This window comes from Heloderma suspectum, chromosome 1 (genome assembly GCF_057233095.1).
Source record: "Heloderma suspectum isolate Gila_16-S chromosome 1, 16-S_ref, whole genome shotgun sequence".
In the NCBI taxonomy this organism is placed as follows: Eukaryota; Metazoa; Chordata; class Lepidosauria; order Squamata; family Helodermatidae; genus Heloderma; species Heloderma suspectum.
Window position 1 is genome coordinate 319,963,564 of NC_139458.1, and position 15,333 is coordinate 319,978,896.

The window sequence follows — 15,333 nt, forward strand, 5'->3', positions numbered from 1 at the left end:
GACAGCGGATTTCAGCTGTCTAGCTGTGGGCGGGCAAAGCAGGGGAGGAAGCATGTCATACAGGCATTTTCCCCCTTCCCACCCCGGAATGCCCCCCGGGAACACCCCATTTTGGCCTCTCTGCACTCCTCTTGCGAGCGTGGAGCACGGGGCTTTTCCACGCTGCCTGCAAGGCAGCGCAGAAGTGGGGGAAGTTTGGTTCTCTGTGAACCGACCTTGGAGTGCAGGCGCTGAGGTTGGTTCCCGGAAAACCAGATATCCTATGGCCATCTAGCCACTGACTAGCGGCCTAGGATTGCTCCCTTAAACACCTGTTTAAAGCATATCATGTTTTAAAATTAGCAAGGGGATATGGGCTGTATTCAAATGCAATGCCAACCCATGATTTGGCGTTACATGAACAAACAGCAATTACCTTCAGGCCTACGCATGCCCTCCTTCCTCTTACGCTTCTTTCTTCTTGCACACTGTCATTTCCTAGAGAACTGTGGGTTCTCAGCAAGCAATTGTTTGCTGTTATGTGTGAACATGCAAAATATGGTTTGCTTAGTTTGCCCGCATACCTGGATCACAAACCAGAGTTAAGCCCTGGTGTGTGGCCCTCATTCTGCATTCACATGCAGTGACAACTGTGGTTTGGCAATAAATTATTTGTATCATTTGATAGACTTTTCCCCACTTTTATGATGTTCACCGTTCCAAGACAGCTTACATTTCAACTGTTAAACTAACATTATAATAAGAGTACAACCTATTAAAATAATAAAAGAGCAAACAACATTAAACAGCAGCAGCAGATAAAACCATTATTAGAATACAGTGCCATAGTTCTTTCTGCTGGACCACAGAGCAGGGCCTTCAACGCCAGTCATAAGGCTTGGGCAAGCACATATGGGTATAAGCAGTCCTTCAGATAGCCCAGCCTGGTTTCAAACAATTGAGAATCTGAAAGGCTAACACCAGCACTTGGAATTCAGTCGAGAAACAAATAGGTAGCCAGTGTAGCAGGTGCAGAATGAGTGTAATATGCCCAGAATGCCTAGCTCCTACAAGCATTCTTGCTGTCGTATTCTGTACCAATTGAAGGTTCTGGACCCTCTTTAAGGGCAGCCCAATGTAAAGTGTATTACAGTAATCCAACCTGGATGTAACCAATATATGTGTCATAGAGGCTGCCCACTGCAGTGGGCAAAGTAGCCAAAACTGATGAAAAGCACTCCTGGCCACCAATGACACCTGTGCTTCCATAGAAAATGCAAAGTCCAGAACCACTCCTAGACTGCATACTTGGCCTTGAAGGAGAAGTGCAACCTCATCCAGGACCAATTGAACACCATCACCCAGGCTTGCAGGTTTTCCAACCCACAACAGTTCCATCTTGCTTGGATTAAGTTTCAGCTTGTTCACCTTCATCCACACTAAAATGCGGGGTTTTTACCCCCGAACCTTGGAATTAAATGGAAAAAAGAGGTGGAGCTGACTGCTGCCTGAGAAACCAGAAGTGCTTTGGGAAAGCACAGCATGCAAGGAGAAGAGGGAGTGCAAATCCACTGATTGTTACTTGGAGTATTTCAAGCACTTAGCTTAATCTAAATATGGTGGGGCTGATCCAGAGGAGGGATTGATGGTGGGGTTGATCTGTAATTTTCACTGTTTTTTTCTCCCCCCCTCCCAGCCCCTACACCACTTCTTGTGCCCTCCAAAACAGCTTTTCAGACAACACAGCGGAGCTGCAGGGGGAAGGAGGAATTGGCGAAAATAGCCAACTCCCCCGCTTCTACTCACAGGAACTCTGGATGCAATCCGGTATCTTTAAAACTTTAGCATATAAGCTATCTGCATTATATATTTTGTTGTTATCTGAAGGCTAAGGCCCTATTTAAATGTCCAATTTCTCTTCCCTTTCCCAGCAGAGGCCACTAAAAAAACACACTTCTGTCTTCACAGTGGGCATAGCCTGTAAAAGTCTGTCAGGACTATGGCCCATTTGTATGCTTTGTCCGCATAGCAGCACAATTTCCAGGTGAGCAACACTGGTGGGCAGATCTTTCATGCATATGGGTTAGTGCACGGGCTAAGCCTTTTAAATATTGCATCCATGTGAAGTACTAATATGATACGTCAAGGTTGGGGAACTGCTGCCCCGCGGGCCGGATCAGTTTGCAGTGCACCCAAATCTGTGCACCCACAGTCTCTCTTCCTTTGCTCCAGCCCCTCCTTCTCCACTCCACCAAAAAACCAGAGCAGGATCCAAGCACACATCTATTCAAAGTGCAAGCAAAATTTGTGTCCATGTGTTCATGTGGATACTGTATTTACTTCTGGTGGCAGCCCCATGCACTCAAGGCCTTCCTCTTCTAATTGCCACGGGGAAACTTTTGAATAGGGCTTTGGTTGGATCTTCATATGATATATCCTTAGTTCTGTTCTCATTTTATTTTATTTTGAGTGTATAATATAGATTTATTTCAGTTGTTGCTGTGAGTCGCCTTGAGGGCCTTTGGACAAAAAGGCAAAATAAAAATACTTTGTTTTTAAAAATAAACAAACAACCTCCCAGTTGCAAAGGTGGGATTCAATAGGCTATTATACTTACAGTTAAAACATTTGTGACTTCTAAATTTTATTTTTCCAAAGCAGAGGACTACAGACCAACGCTGTTGCTTACATCTCCAGAGACTATTAAAGTGCTGAGGATGTGGACAAAATCTGAGCTCTGGAATGCTTGCTTTTTTCATTGCAACAAGGATTAAGCAGAATATTCCCTAGACTGTACCTGTCAAGGGCTCCTTGGAGGCCTCTCTCAGTCTAATCCAGTAGCCAAGTCCAGACAAGACAAAGGGATTCTTTTCAAAGCTTTATTCCTCTTTTACAACTTAACAACTCTACTGTTAGCAACTAGATATGAGCAGCAGAATACCTATGCCCTAAGTTGGAACAGTTGGTCCCCGTTTGAAGGGAATTACTGGCAGACCCCTGAACTTAAGGACTAGGGAGAGTCCCTCCCCTTTTCCCTTGGATCCTCTGGGCGCAGCCGTCGTTTGCGCGCCAACCGGGCACTTCGCCTCCTTTCTGCGCCCTCCATTTGGCGCCGCTGTCTGCGTCGGCGTCCATCAAGTCTGCTTCCCGCGCTCTGTCACTCCCAGGACTGCTATCTAAGCTAGGAATGCTGGTGGGAGGAATCTCCATCAGCTGTTGGCCCTGGGAAAAAGGAGCGCACTCCTCTCCCAGGAGCGACTGCTCTTCCTCAGAATCAGAACTACTCTGGGATTCTATGGGCTCAGTGTCCACTCTGACATCATCCCCGCTCCCACGAGGCCCCCCCTTGTGCTCCTCCCCTGGGGTCCCAGGTTTGTGGGGGTACAGCTGGTGAAAGCGCCTGAGCAGCAACGGAGCATGCACATTTTCCGCGGGTTCCCAGGATCGCTCATCAGGCCCGTACCCCTTCCAGTCCACCAGATATTGCAAGCGGCCACGAGAAAGGTGGGAGTCCAGAATCTCCGTGACCTCAAACTCCTCCCCCCCTCCACCAGCACTGGCGGCGGCGGGGAGCCGACTGAGCGATGAGGGTCGCCAGAAACCAGGGGGGACAGCAAGGACTGATGAAAAACAGGATGGATCTTCATGGAGGGGGTGGACAGCCAGGCGAAAAGCAAAAGGGTTAATCTGGGCTGTAATCTGGAAAGGCCCCGTGCGGCGAGGCGCGAGCTTCCTTGCGGGCGAGTGAGAGGGGAGGTATTGGGTGGACAACCAAACCCAGTCCCCCGGTTGCAGAGACGGACCTGGCTGGCGCGCAAACAACAGCTGCACCCAGAGGATCCAAGGGAAAAGGGGAGGGACTCTCCCTAGTCCTTAAGTTCAGGGGTCTGCCAGTAATTCCCTTTCAAACGGGGACCAACTGTTCCAACTTAGGGCATAGGTATTCTGCTGCTCAGATCTAGTTGCTAACGGTAGAGTTGTTAAGTTGTAAAAGAGGAATAAAGCTTTGAAAAGAATCCCTTTGTCTGTGTCTGGACTTGGCTACTGGATTAGACTGAGAGAGGCCTCCAAGGAGCCCTTGACAGCTTGGTCCCTGTTTGAAAGGGAATTACTGGCAGACCCCTGAACTTAAGGACTAGGGAGAATCCCTTCCCTTTTCCCTTGGATCCTCTGGGCGCAGCCGTTGTTTGCGCGCCAACCAGGCACTACGCCTCTTTTCTGCGCCCTCCATTTGGCGCCGCTCCCTGTGTCGGCGTCGCGCATCCATCAAGTCTGCTTCCCGTGCTCTGTCACTCCCAGGACTGCTATCTAAGCTAGGAATGCTGGTGGGAGGAATCTCCATCAGCTGTTGGCCCTGGGAAAAAGGAGCGCGCTCCTCTCCCAGGAGCGACTGCTCTTCCTCAGAATCAGAACTACTCTGGGATTCTATGGGCTCAGTGTCCACCCTGACAGTACCATAGTGGGATTTTTAGAGTCTTTCAAGATTATCTGCTTAGAGAGAATCAATATGTTGTAGTTACTCATTTGTTCCACAGGTCCCCCCAACCCCAAAAAATTGTTCGCAAGAGTACTTTTGTTTCATGGCTATGTTACTTTACTAAAAAATGCTACAAAGCACCCAATTATCAGTATTATGTGATTATTATACAAAAAGGTAAAAATTCAACTGTGCAAAATGCAGCACTACTAAGTGCATATACAAAAGAAGGGGGAAATACAATAAAACAAGAGTGAACTTTCACTATGCACAAATGGAGATCCATTCAAAGATGCACAAATATAAGAATGCACGGATGGGCATCTGGAAGTGTTCCCATTTCAAAAAGCCTTCATCATGAGCTCTTCCTCTGTTTACGCAACAGTTTAGAATTTAACAAGGCCAAACATGGTCAGATTTTTTTTCATGCCAATCTTAGGACAACGAATAATAAATGGCGACTGCAGCCTGTTGTTTGGTCAAACCTCCAGCTATGGGGAAGGCCACAACTCAGTAGCTGAGGCCTTGCTTTGCATGTAGAAGGTCCCAAGTTCAACCCCTGGCACCCCTGGCACCTCCAGTTAAACAGGTCAGCTAGTATGTGATGTGGAAGACCCCTGCCTGAGACCCTGGAGAGTGCTGCCAGTTCAGAGCTGAAGATACCAGGCTAGATGGACAAACAGTCTGGGCTGATAAATGTAAGCTCCCTATGTCTTCCAAATGTCGTGGCCCTCCAAATGTTGCTGGACTCCAACTCCCATCAGGCCTAGCCAGCATAGCCAATGCTCAGGGATGATGGGAGTTGTGGCCCAACATCTGGAGGGGCATTGATATACAACATGCCTAGAATTGATTCTTTCTCTTCTGAATTCTTGAAAACTCATCCAGACCTTCTTCATCTGTTACCAGGACAACAAGCTCTGACGTTCTGGTCCTGATACTTGCAACCTTGTTCCACTGTGTCTCTTTCAAATGCAGCATTAAAACAGTCTTTAATGGTTTTGTTTCTTCCATTGGCTCCCCAAATCTCCCTTCAAGGAAATTAAGTGGAACAAGTTACATGGACATACATTTTAAGAAAATGAAAACTTCCAATTTCAGGAAATTGACAATCTTTAAAAAATAAAATTATATTTAAAATCAACATCCACTGAGAACTAGTGTTTCCACAGATCCAGATTTACTGTGAGAGAAATGAAGCTGCAATAGCACATTGGTGCTATTTTCAGGGTTTCCTTGGGAAAACCAATTTTAGTAATCACCAATGGTAATTCCAAGTTTTTACCAAGTATTTACAAGGAAAATATATAATTACTGAAATTTGCCATTTATACCAGATACTCCTTTGAATTTTGCTTATGTAAGTAATGATAGATGTTCAGTTTAATGCTTTATAATTTCTTGAAAATGCAATGATACCTCAAGGGTTGAGGAGTCCTGCTGAGTGGAGTGGAGCTGAGTGGGAAGGGGAGGTCACAGAAAATCAGGAAGAGGCACCTTCTGCTCCACTCCCTGCAGGTGCCTCTGCACAGATTTCCACAAACTCCCCCTTGCCACAGCCCACTCCACTCTGCAGCCTCCCTCCAACTCTCAAGGAAGCATTCTGGAGAACTTTGGGAGTTGGTGGGAGAGGAGGGCTAAAAAAATCAGTTTCCATCTGATCCCTTCCATGATCTGGATCCAATCCAGAGAGACTTGTTTCCTAGCGGACAAGTTTTAATATTTTTCAATGTTTAAAATATTTTAATGCTCTTACTGTTTAACATTGTATTATTTTGATACTTTTACTGTTGAAATGTTTTATCATTTATTTATTTTTGTTATGTTGGTGTTTGGTTTTATGATTGTAAACTGCTCTTATCGCATTTGCCAAGTGGGTGGTATACAAATCTAATAAATAAAGACATATATAGGGTAGTGCTGTCAATCCCATTGCTTCCAATTAAAATCATGGGACTTAAAAAGTATTTCATTTGTGTCAATCATGCCTCTGTTTTACTGGTAAAAACCCAAACTGATAAATTCTATGCCAACCTAGTTTTCAAAGTCATGGAGTGGAAGGAAAGAAAGGGAGATGGGGGGAGGGGTTCCAATACAGACAAAATAATGAAAGACAATCTGAGGGCAGGTGACTTTAACAACTTATTTGCAAGGCTGTATTAATATTATGCGGAGCTGCTTATAAAACTTGTGGTTAAAACATTTGCTGTGACCAGTCACCTACATCTGACTTCATTTGTCATGCTCTGGTCTATACTATAGAAAGATAAAAGTGAACTTCTGGCTTCCACCCCATCCACCACTAACATGCAGCCCCAGAAATGTTACCCATGTAACCACATAATCACGTGAGTGTGGTGGCACACTTTTTAGCACTTTGGGCAGGATCCAATGCTGCCCATCCGCTGGAGGAACTGGCCGCCAATTCTGGTCCATGCACGGCCAGCCCTATCTATTCTAGTCCTCAAGTGGCCCCTACTGCTTGTGGAGCAGCGATTTAGCGGTTCCGGAGGCAAGCCCCAAACCGAGCTAAAATGGAGCTCTGCTGACCTTCCAGAAACTAACATTTCCACTCATTTGAGGGCCTGTCACCGGAAACGCTAAATTGCTATTCCACAAGCGGTAGGGGCCACTTGCGGACTAGAAGGGGGGCTGGCCACACACAGGCCAGAATCAGTGGCCACTCTGCCAGCAGATGGGCAGCGCTGGATCCTGGCCTTTATAAAAATCTGAATTAGTCCAAGTCCATCAAACTGGTTTACTCTCCCAGTTACAAAAATAATTGTGCAAGCTCTCTTCAAGTACAAGACACAGTCTTCATTCCACAATATTCACTCTTACACCAGATGGAAAGGGAAAGGACAGACACACTTGGGCCTGCAAATTTTTTAGGTGCCAGGGGGAAGCATTTAGGTAAATACACTGTTGCTCCACTAATTCTTAGCACTTACAGTGAACACCAGTTCCCAGCCCAATCATGACAGATTCCAGGAGGGAATCTGGGCGCTTTGCTCTGCCTAAAACAGCAACATGCAAACCAAGTAGAATAGTCACAGGCTACTGGTTAATTACAGTTTTACAATCTGAATCTATGATAAATGTCAGCCTTTTGATAATTTTCCTCCAATGGGTGACATTACATATTAAACTAAAATTTGCAAAAATGAAACTGTTGCCAGTTTTGTTCTACTCTAATTGTACTCTTGTCCCCTGCCATGATCTTAAAGGTTTTTATTTCCTCTTGAGATTTCCCTTTTCTAAAAATAAAAACACTTTCAGAAAGCCTCAGTAAAAGAAAGTGGCATAGCATTTGTAAGGTTTATGTTGTTCATTTGAGCATGCTCTTCTCCTACATCCTTCCGTCTCTCCCTTGGCATCATAGCCATCTTACTTTGGAGCCAAGCATCTTCATGAAGGCTTTAATGGAAGGTTTCCTCAAGTGTGCCAGTATGTGCCTGCCTTCTAAATCCCTCATAAGTCATTGAACAAACTGCATCTCTGTGTGAACATGAAAAGATCATTCAAAACACAGAGCCAGCCAAGGCACCACAGAGTAAAATAAGTTTAACTTTGCTAGGAACAGAATTTCTTTTTAAGAGTTTCTAATACAGGGAAAAAAACTTAGGGAAAAGTTCAAAATATGAAAGCTGCCTCATTTACAGAAATCCAGTATCTGCCAGCTGTCATAAGTGATTTCCCTGAAACTTTCCATACTACAGCTACCATAATATAAGAATACAACTGCAAAGTTCCAAGCAGCTTTGTTAAATCTGGAAAGTCTCTAGGGTAGGAATGGATTACAAGGCAAAATTAGGCTTATCATAGAAGAATTTGCCTCTTATTTTAAGAGCCAAGTAACTTCAGAGACCTGGAATGCCCACACATGAAAGGTTCCCCATCTCTAACTGCCAAATTTAAATCTGGGCTACTACAGCTGTACCAATAGCTTGCATTTGCTAACTTATTTAAAATGTGGTGAACCTAAAATAGCTGTGATCATAAACAGTCTGCGCTCAGATTCGGAAAAATAGAATTTTATGGAGATTATTGTATTGTCAATACAAGAAAAATGTTTCATCCAAAATCAAGCACACTGCAAAGGTACTTAAGTCCTTTGAAATCAATGGGTTGGATCCAGACTTAGTTATATTTAGAGGAGACCCATTGAAATCAGTGGGACTTAAGATATCAGGACTAACTTGTTCCATAATTTCAAGGCCTCTACTCTAAGCATGACTAAGTCTGGATCCAACCCACTGTCTTAATCATATCTAAATGTGTGCTAGCGCATGGTCTTTAGATTTTTCAATAATAGTACTGTTGATATTTTGAATAACTCTCATATGTATCACTTGAATAATGTAAATGTGAAGTATTATTTAGCCAGTGGAGGGCCTGGCCAATGTCAACAGAGAGCTTATGTGCATGTGGGGATAAGTGTCTCCCCTGTGTGTGGCAGACATTGCTCCCTGCTGGTGGGGGGAAGAAAAGTGTTACAGCAGTGCAGCTCAGTCAAGACACAGTGATCTCATACAGGAAGCGGGGAGACAGACATTTGCAGCAGAAATGCTTTGCAGCATAATTGCTTCCTTCTCTTGCTTATCAAGTTGGGGTGCTCTGTGGAGTTTGATGCTGGGTGTTTGTGTATGTAAGGTGAGGTACCTCTACAGGTTCTAGGAAGAGAAGTGTTAGCAACCTGCTCAAGTATCTATGAGTCTTCTGGAGACAGGCAGTTTGTGAAAAGCATTCCTTTGGGTGGAAAGAGCCCTTTCTCCAGTTTCCCATCACTACAGTTTCCCCTTGTGTGTTCTAAGTGTGCAAAACACTGTGCACTCTATCATCTCAGTTATGATAGAGTGCTCTTCCTGTGGTCTGTGATTGGTCCCGAGTTATATCATAACCTATGCTCCATCATGATGACATGCTTTTTATGCTTTTCCCCTCCAGGCAATGGGCTGTGCGACAGGTCCAGGTCTGGTCCGTCAACAGGGGTGCGGCCATGGTTTGGAGAAGCATAGTACTGTTCCAGTAAGTTTCCTTCCCCCCTGCCTGCACACAATTCTGCCCTGTTTTAGCTGTTCCACCTGCGTACGCCATGGTGGTGATGTATCTGGCATTCAGCTACCATAGCATAGTACAGCGTCAGCCAAATCCTTTAGTTTCTCAGCTGGCAGACTCGAATATAGGACTGCACCTTAAATAGTCTAGAAATATTATTTACAGTACATTTCTGAAAAGAAGACTCTGCACAAATTATAACTTCCTTCATTAGATTCAAAATGCTACATGCTAACCTTTAATGAAAGATAGGCAATCTAATAATAATGCCTCTCCAAACTTGATTAATTTGCCTATTTTAGCTAAAACAATTCTTATCTGCCCAAATTAGTCTGACTATAAAAGTATTAATTATGTCTGAAGATAATTTGGGAACATTATAGAGAAGAAAAGCTTTGAAGAGCTGAGGGTGACTCACAGCATAGCAAACATATCTACCCTATACTCCTTAAATTTCAAATTTGCTCCAGTGAAGGATTAACACATCAATAATTGCATTTATAAGAATGGTACTATCATATATTTTTTTGTTGGACTTACAGGACATTAAAAAAAATCAAACCAATCCCTTCTGAAGAGTACTCCTTTATTTAGGAGGCATGTAGATTTAAACCACAGTAGATAACCTTACACCATTTTCCCAGCACCACAGAAGTAGTTGCAAGGCTTAACAGAACACAGTAGAATCAGAACATCAAGCAGCATTCATAATGTATTCAGGTGTTTTACTAACAGCATAGCTATGCTAAGAAATAGGAAGGTAAATTCACTGGGGCTGTCAACAAATTAAATATGTTTTATTTTATTCATCGTCTGCCTTCTAATTTGTCACATTTAAATAAAATTACATATTATAAAATCTGGCCTTCTTTAGAAGCTGAAGGAATAAACAAAAGTGACCATATTTAATGGTTTCTTTTACATTACTTATTATAGTAACATACTAGAACATAATAGACCAAAAAAGGTTCCCCCAAAAGTGTCCTTAATTTACAGTCCCTACTAGTTAAAATTGGCCCTCATTCATTAACATGATCTCACTTGGATTTCTTTTTTCTGTGTTAAGTTTTTCTTTTTGCAGTGACAGGCAGAGCAATCCAAAACCCCTCAGACAGCCATCCAAGGGGAGTCTGAATGGGGTAGAGGTACCTCTCCTGGCAAATGGGGGCACATAAACCTCTGTGAGTGTAAATGTACTGCTGGTGGTGGGGCGGGAACAGGACAGAGGTGACCTTGGATCTTCTGGACTGAAGAACCGTTTGGCAGAGAGGCCTCAGGATGCGCCCTCACCCTGCCATGCCAGCCTGGACTGGCATAACCAATTCCCCCCATTAGAACTAATGGGGGGATTTAAAATCAATCAAGAACCATGCAGGATGGAAGAAGGGAAGTCTATCCTTCCCACTGGCTGGCACAAGTGGGCAGAACTTTGGAAGTATGGGGCGATCTACCACTTTGCCTCCCCATCTCCAGTCCATTTAGGATTGCACTGTGACTGATTAAAATGAGTGCCCTTTCCCAGGAAAAAATGATCCTCAGCCATTATTCATCTTCTGATAGCTGCTCTACAGATCACTATTAAAGACTCAGCACCCATATCCTTGCACGTTTCTTGGACTCCTTGTCAGTTTCTTGGACTCTTCCAATCCTACCTCCACTCCATGCCTCACACTTTGAGACATTATTGTTTAGGGACCCATCAACGCTAGAAAAGAATTATCCAAAAAGATGGAAACAATTACAACCTAATATTTTATTAGTATTGCCTGTTATCATTATTGCCAGTGTATCATTAGTATGACAATTAGTTCCTTTATCAGGCCTGTTCTTTGCCATATCACAGTTCCTACTCACTGCAGCAGGTGGAGACAACCCAGAAGAATCTGCACATCTACTCTAGTGAACAGGTAGCCATCATCCCATTTGCCACACCAACAACATGCACAGTGAAGTAGAAGAAATCAAAACAGATGGAAAGCAAAAATAAAAATCCATATTCCTATTCCTACACCATATTACCTAGCATTCAAGGTTAAGTAAGGGCCTAGGTGTTCTGGATAGCAGGCTGCTATCACTGGTAGTTCCAATGGACAAAATAAGCATGGAACTCCTCCCCTTGCCAGTGGCAGTAGCATATCAAATCCTTCAATATCCCAAGGCCCAGCCAACAGGCTGATTTAGTGTGCTGGCAGCATGCTAAATTTGCCACTGGGCCTGTGGTAGAGCACTCAGGTGGCCACTCCACCACCTTTGCATTCAACCAAGATTAAGAAAAGAGATGACTAAAGAGAAAAACAAACATAAGAGGTGCACATGAAACAGGACTGATGTTTTCCCCAATATGCATCACTTCTGAGCCAGGTGCAAAATGTATACAATATCTAGTGTTTAGAAGGCTCTCTTTTTTTCCAGCCCAAAGATGTTTTGACAGCTATGGTGCTCCCACCAATTTGTGTCTCTTCTCCCTGCCCACTCTTCATAACATCTAGTAAGTTAAATACAATGCATGCCATGGCATCATTGCACGGCACATTGTCCTGCCTCAGTCACCAATAGGCAATTTTGTGGGCAGGGGAGGCAACACGTTGCATGCTGTGTTGAACAAGGAGTTATGATGAAGGTAAACACAGAAAAGCAATACCTCTCTCTCTTCATATTACAAATCCACCCTCAAGTAGCCTACAGACAGGGTTGTGTGTCTTTGTAATTTCATAAATATTTTATAAGTGCTGAATTTATCTTCCTGAGAATATCATTTCATTTTTTAAAAGCATGTTTCTAGACATTGTGTCTTTGATAAGATGCTTAAAAGGAGTTTCCTGAGGAAACTAACCCTCCCTGTCAAAAGTCCATTTGTGGAACACATCAAAGAAGTACGATCCAGAATATCAATCAAATTCAGTGGTAGGGCATCTGCTGTGCATGAAGAGGGGCCCAGATTCAATCCCTGCATCTCCCATTAAAAAACACTTAGGGTTGCAAGGCTGGGAAACACCCTCTGTCCCAAACCCTAGGGAACTGCTGCCAGTCAGAACAGCTCCTACTCAGTTAGAATAGGTATGGGCAGACTTTAGGCTTGTCAGATCTACTTTAGGGTTACTTTTTTAAAACTAGAACGCCAAGATCTACCAACCAGAGCCTAGTGGAAAAGACATACAATTAGAATTAAAGAACCGAGTGCCTCTGAGCACACAGTCTAGAGTTCTGTTTTCAGCACCAGAACTCAGCTTACATAAATTCCACTCCTGGTTCCCCCAAGCTTTCTTCACTTCAGCAGCCTAGTTTAGTTGGGAAAAATAATTTTGCTGCCACTATTGGCAACAATTGGGAGTCAGAAACCCTTGCTGATCTACTGCAAATCACTGGTATCTACAAATGCTCACTCCTAAGTGCTGATGGACCAATGATCTGATTCTGAACAAGGAAGCGTCAGCTGTTTAGTGAAGCAGATCCCAAAGAGTGTCACAGGCTCAGAACAAGAGCTCTTATGGCAGCGCAGAAGCTCCAGACTATTACAAAAAATGCGATCGGAGAGGAGAGTAAGACGACGACTTGGATTCACCTTGCTTGCAAGAGTTTAGTAGCAATTTACAAGTTGGCGCTCAGGTAGTGCTTCTGGGATTCTGATGGGTGCACTTACCTGGCGGTGTTGAGCAACGGATGCTTGGTCCCCACCAGCTTGCGCACCTGCATGATGTTACTCAGCTCGTCGCTCAAGAGGCAGCGGAGGCTCATGAAGGAGGTCGGGTAGCCCACAATCCTCTCCGCTTCAGAGACCACTTTGCTCCAGTGAGAAGCAGACGACGGCGCGCCAGAGAAGAGGCACCGTCGCTGCCTCGCCTTTCCTCCTCCTCTTTCTGCCCAGAACTGTAAGAGAGTCCGGGAGCAACTTCTAGCAAGGGGCGCCAGCAACGCGGGGCGCATCATCTTCACGCCCTCCTTGGGCGCTTTGGAGAAGCCAAAGGCAACAAGGCAGCCCTCTTCGCTCGGATCCAGTACAGCCCAACCCTCTGAGGATATTAAGCTCCACTCCAATCCGCCCAACCTCTTATTCGTTCCTGCTTTTTCCCGGTCTATCCCATGAGGCGCCTCTCACCGATTGAAACACGCCTCACACTTTGCACTCCTCGGCCCATGGCGCCTTCTTCTTTCTACCTCATAGCAGAAAAACAGAACTGGTGTAATAATAATGCTGCTGCTGTTTTACAAACTCTCTGAAGCCAGTGGCTGGAAACTGCCCATTCTAAACAGCAACCCTTGCAATATCCTCCCCTGCACTGAAGCCGCAAGCTGGCCGCATGGAGGCAGCCATCTTCAGTGTCGCAAAAGGAGAGTGCTAGGGGGTCATGGAAGTTGTAGTTTTGCCCCGTTGCTTTGCTTTACGGCATCGGCTAAGCAGGGGGATATCTGGAGAAATAACGAGGGGCGGAGGGATTGGTAGTCAGTAGACGGCGGGCGCCCAGGCTCGGGGAGCCGCTAGGCGCCGTTTTCCCGCTTCTCCGGGCAAGCGGAGCTGGCGATCTCTAATGCACAATTGACATGGCGGCTGTAGGAGAGCAGGAAATCTCTCATCGTCTAATCTCACGGCCTCTCCAGCAAGAGCTTCCTCCTCCTCTATAATATCGCATTGGAATCAAGATATAGGGGAGTTTGCTTAAATCGAGCATACAAGCCGCACAGCCAATTTTGAACCCTTTCTCCCCTTATACCTCACTGAGATTTTACTTGAGTCCCACGGAGACTAGTTAAATAACTTGATGTGGGAGGCGGCAATCCTTGCACCAGGATCCTAAGCATGGCAAACATGTTCTGTCGCCAGAGGCTTGAATCGGGATTAAGTCTTTTATAATTACATGACGTGTTAATTGGCTTACCGGGTGACAGGATGCTTGTGTTATCAGCAACAACTGCTCTGTGTATGATCACTGCTAATTATGTAATTGTCACTTTCTGCATTCGATTTCTTTCTGACCTCACTGTTTGCAAGTCTTTCCCCATCCCGCAACAGTATGTAGTGTATATAAACCTGAAACTCTCCATAATACTCCATGAATCTGATGAAGAGGGCTATAGTCCAATAAAGTGTATGCCAGAATAAATGTGTTAAGTCTTTAATGTGCCACGAGACTTGTTTTTACAATCATATGCATGTTTATGCGGAAGTCCCAAATGGAGCATACTCCCAATAGAAGATGTGTAAAATTGCAATCCCTGTGGAAAATTCTACTGAAATTGATTTCATTGACTCCACATAGAAGTGCAATCCCAAATTCCCTTTTGTTAGCTCAAAATGAGGGCTGTGTTGACCCGATTACAGAAATCTTGACTGAATTACAGCATGCCTTTGATTGTGTGGATCACAACAAACTGTGGCAAATTCTTAGAGATGGGAGTACCAGACCACCTTACCTGTCCGCTGAGAAACCTGTACAAGGGTCAAGAAGCAACAGTAAGAACCAGACATGGAACAACCGATTGGTTCAAAATTGGGAAAGGACTCAAAGGAGTACAACAAGGCTGCATATTGTAGCCCTGCTTATTTAACTTATATGCGGAATACATCATGAGAAACGCTGGGTTGGATGAATCACACGTCAGAATTAAGATCAACAACCTCAGATACGCAGACGATACCACCCTAATGGCAGAAAGCGAAGAGGATCTCAAGAGCCTCTTGTTGAGGGTGAAAGTGGAGAGTGCAAAAGTGGTTTGAAACTCAACATTAAAAAAACGAAGATCATGGCATCTGGCCCCATCACTTCCTGGCATATAGAAGGGGAAGAAATGGAAGCAGTGACCGATGTTATTTTCTTGGGCTC

The 15,333-nt window shown here is 44.5% G+C and overlaps 1 protein-coding gene across 2 annotated transcripts in view; it reads right to left on the reverse strand.

Annotated features, from left to right (window-relative positions):
• PDSS2 (decaprenyl diphosphate synthase subunit 2) overlaps positions 1-13,838 on the reverse strand; it is a 94,047-nt gene extending 80,209 nt beyond the window's left edge. For both annotated transcript variants that reach the window (XM_084827211.1, XM_084827210.1), the window contains exon 1: positions 13,155-13,838. In XM_084827211.1, the coding sequence (XP_084683337.1) occupies positions 13,155-13,441 (287 nt within the window). In that variant the 5' untranslated portion in view covers positions 13,442-13,838. The remainder of the gene's footprint in view (positions 1-13,154) is intronic.
• Positions 13,839-15,333: the final 1,495 nt, after the last annotated feature.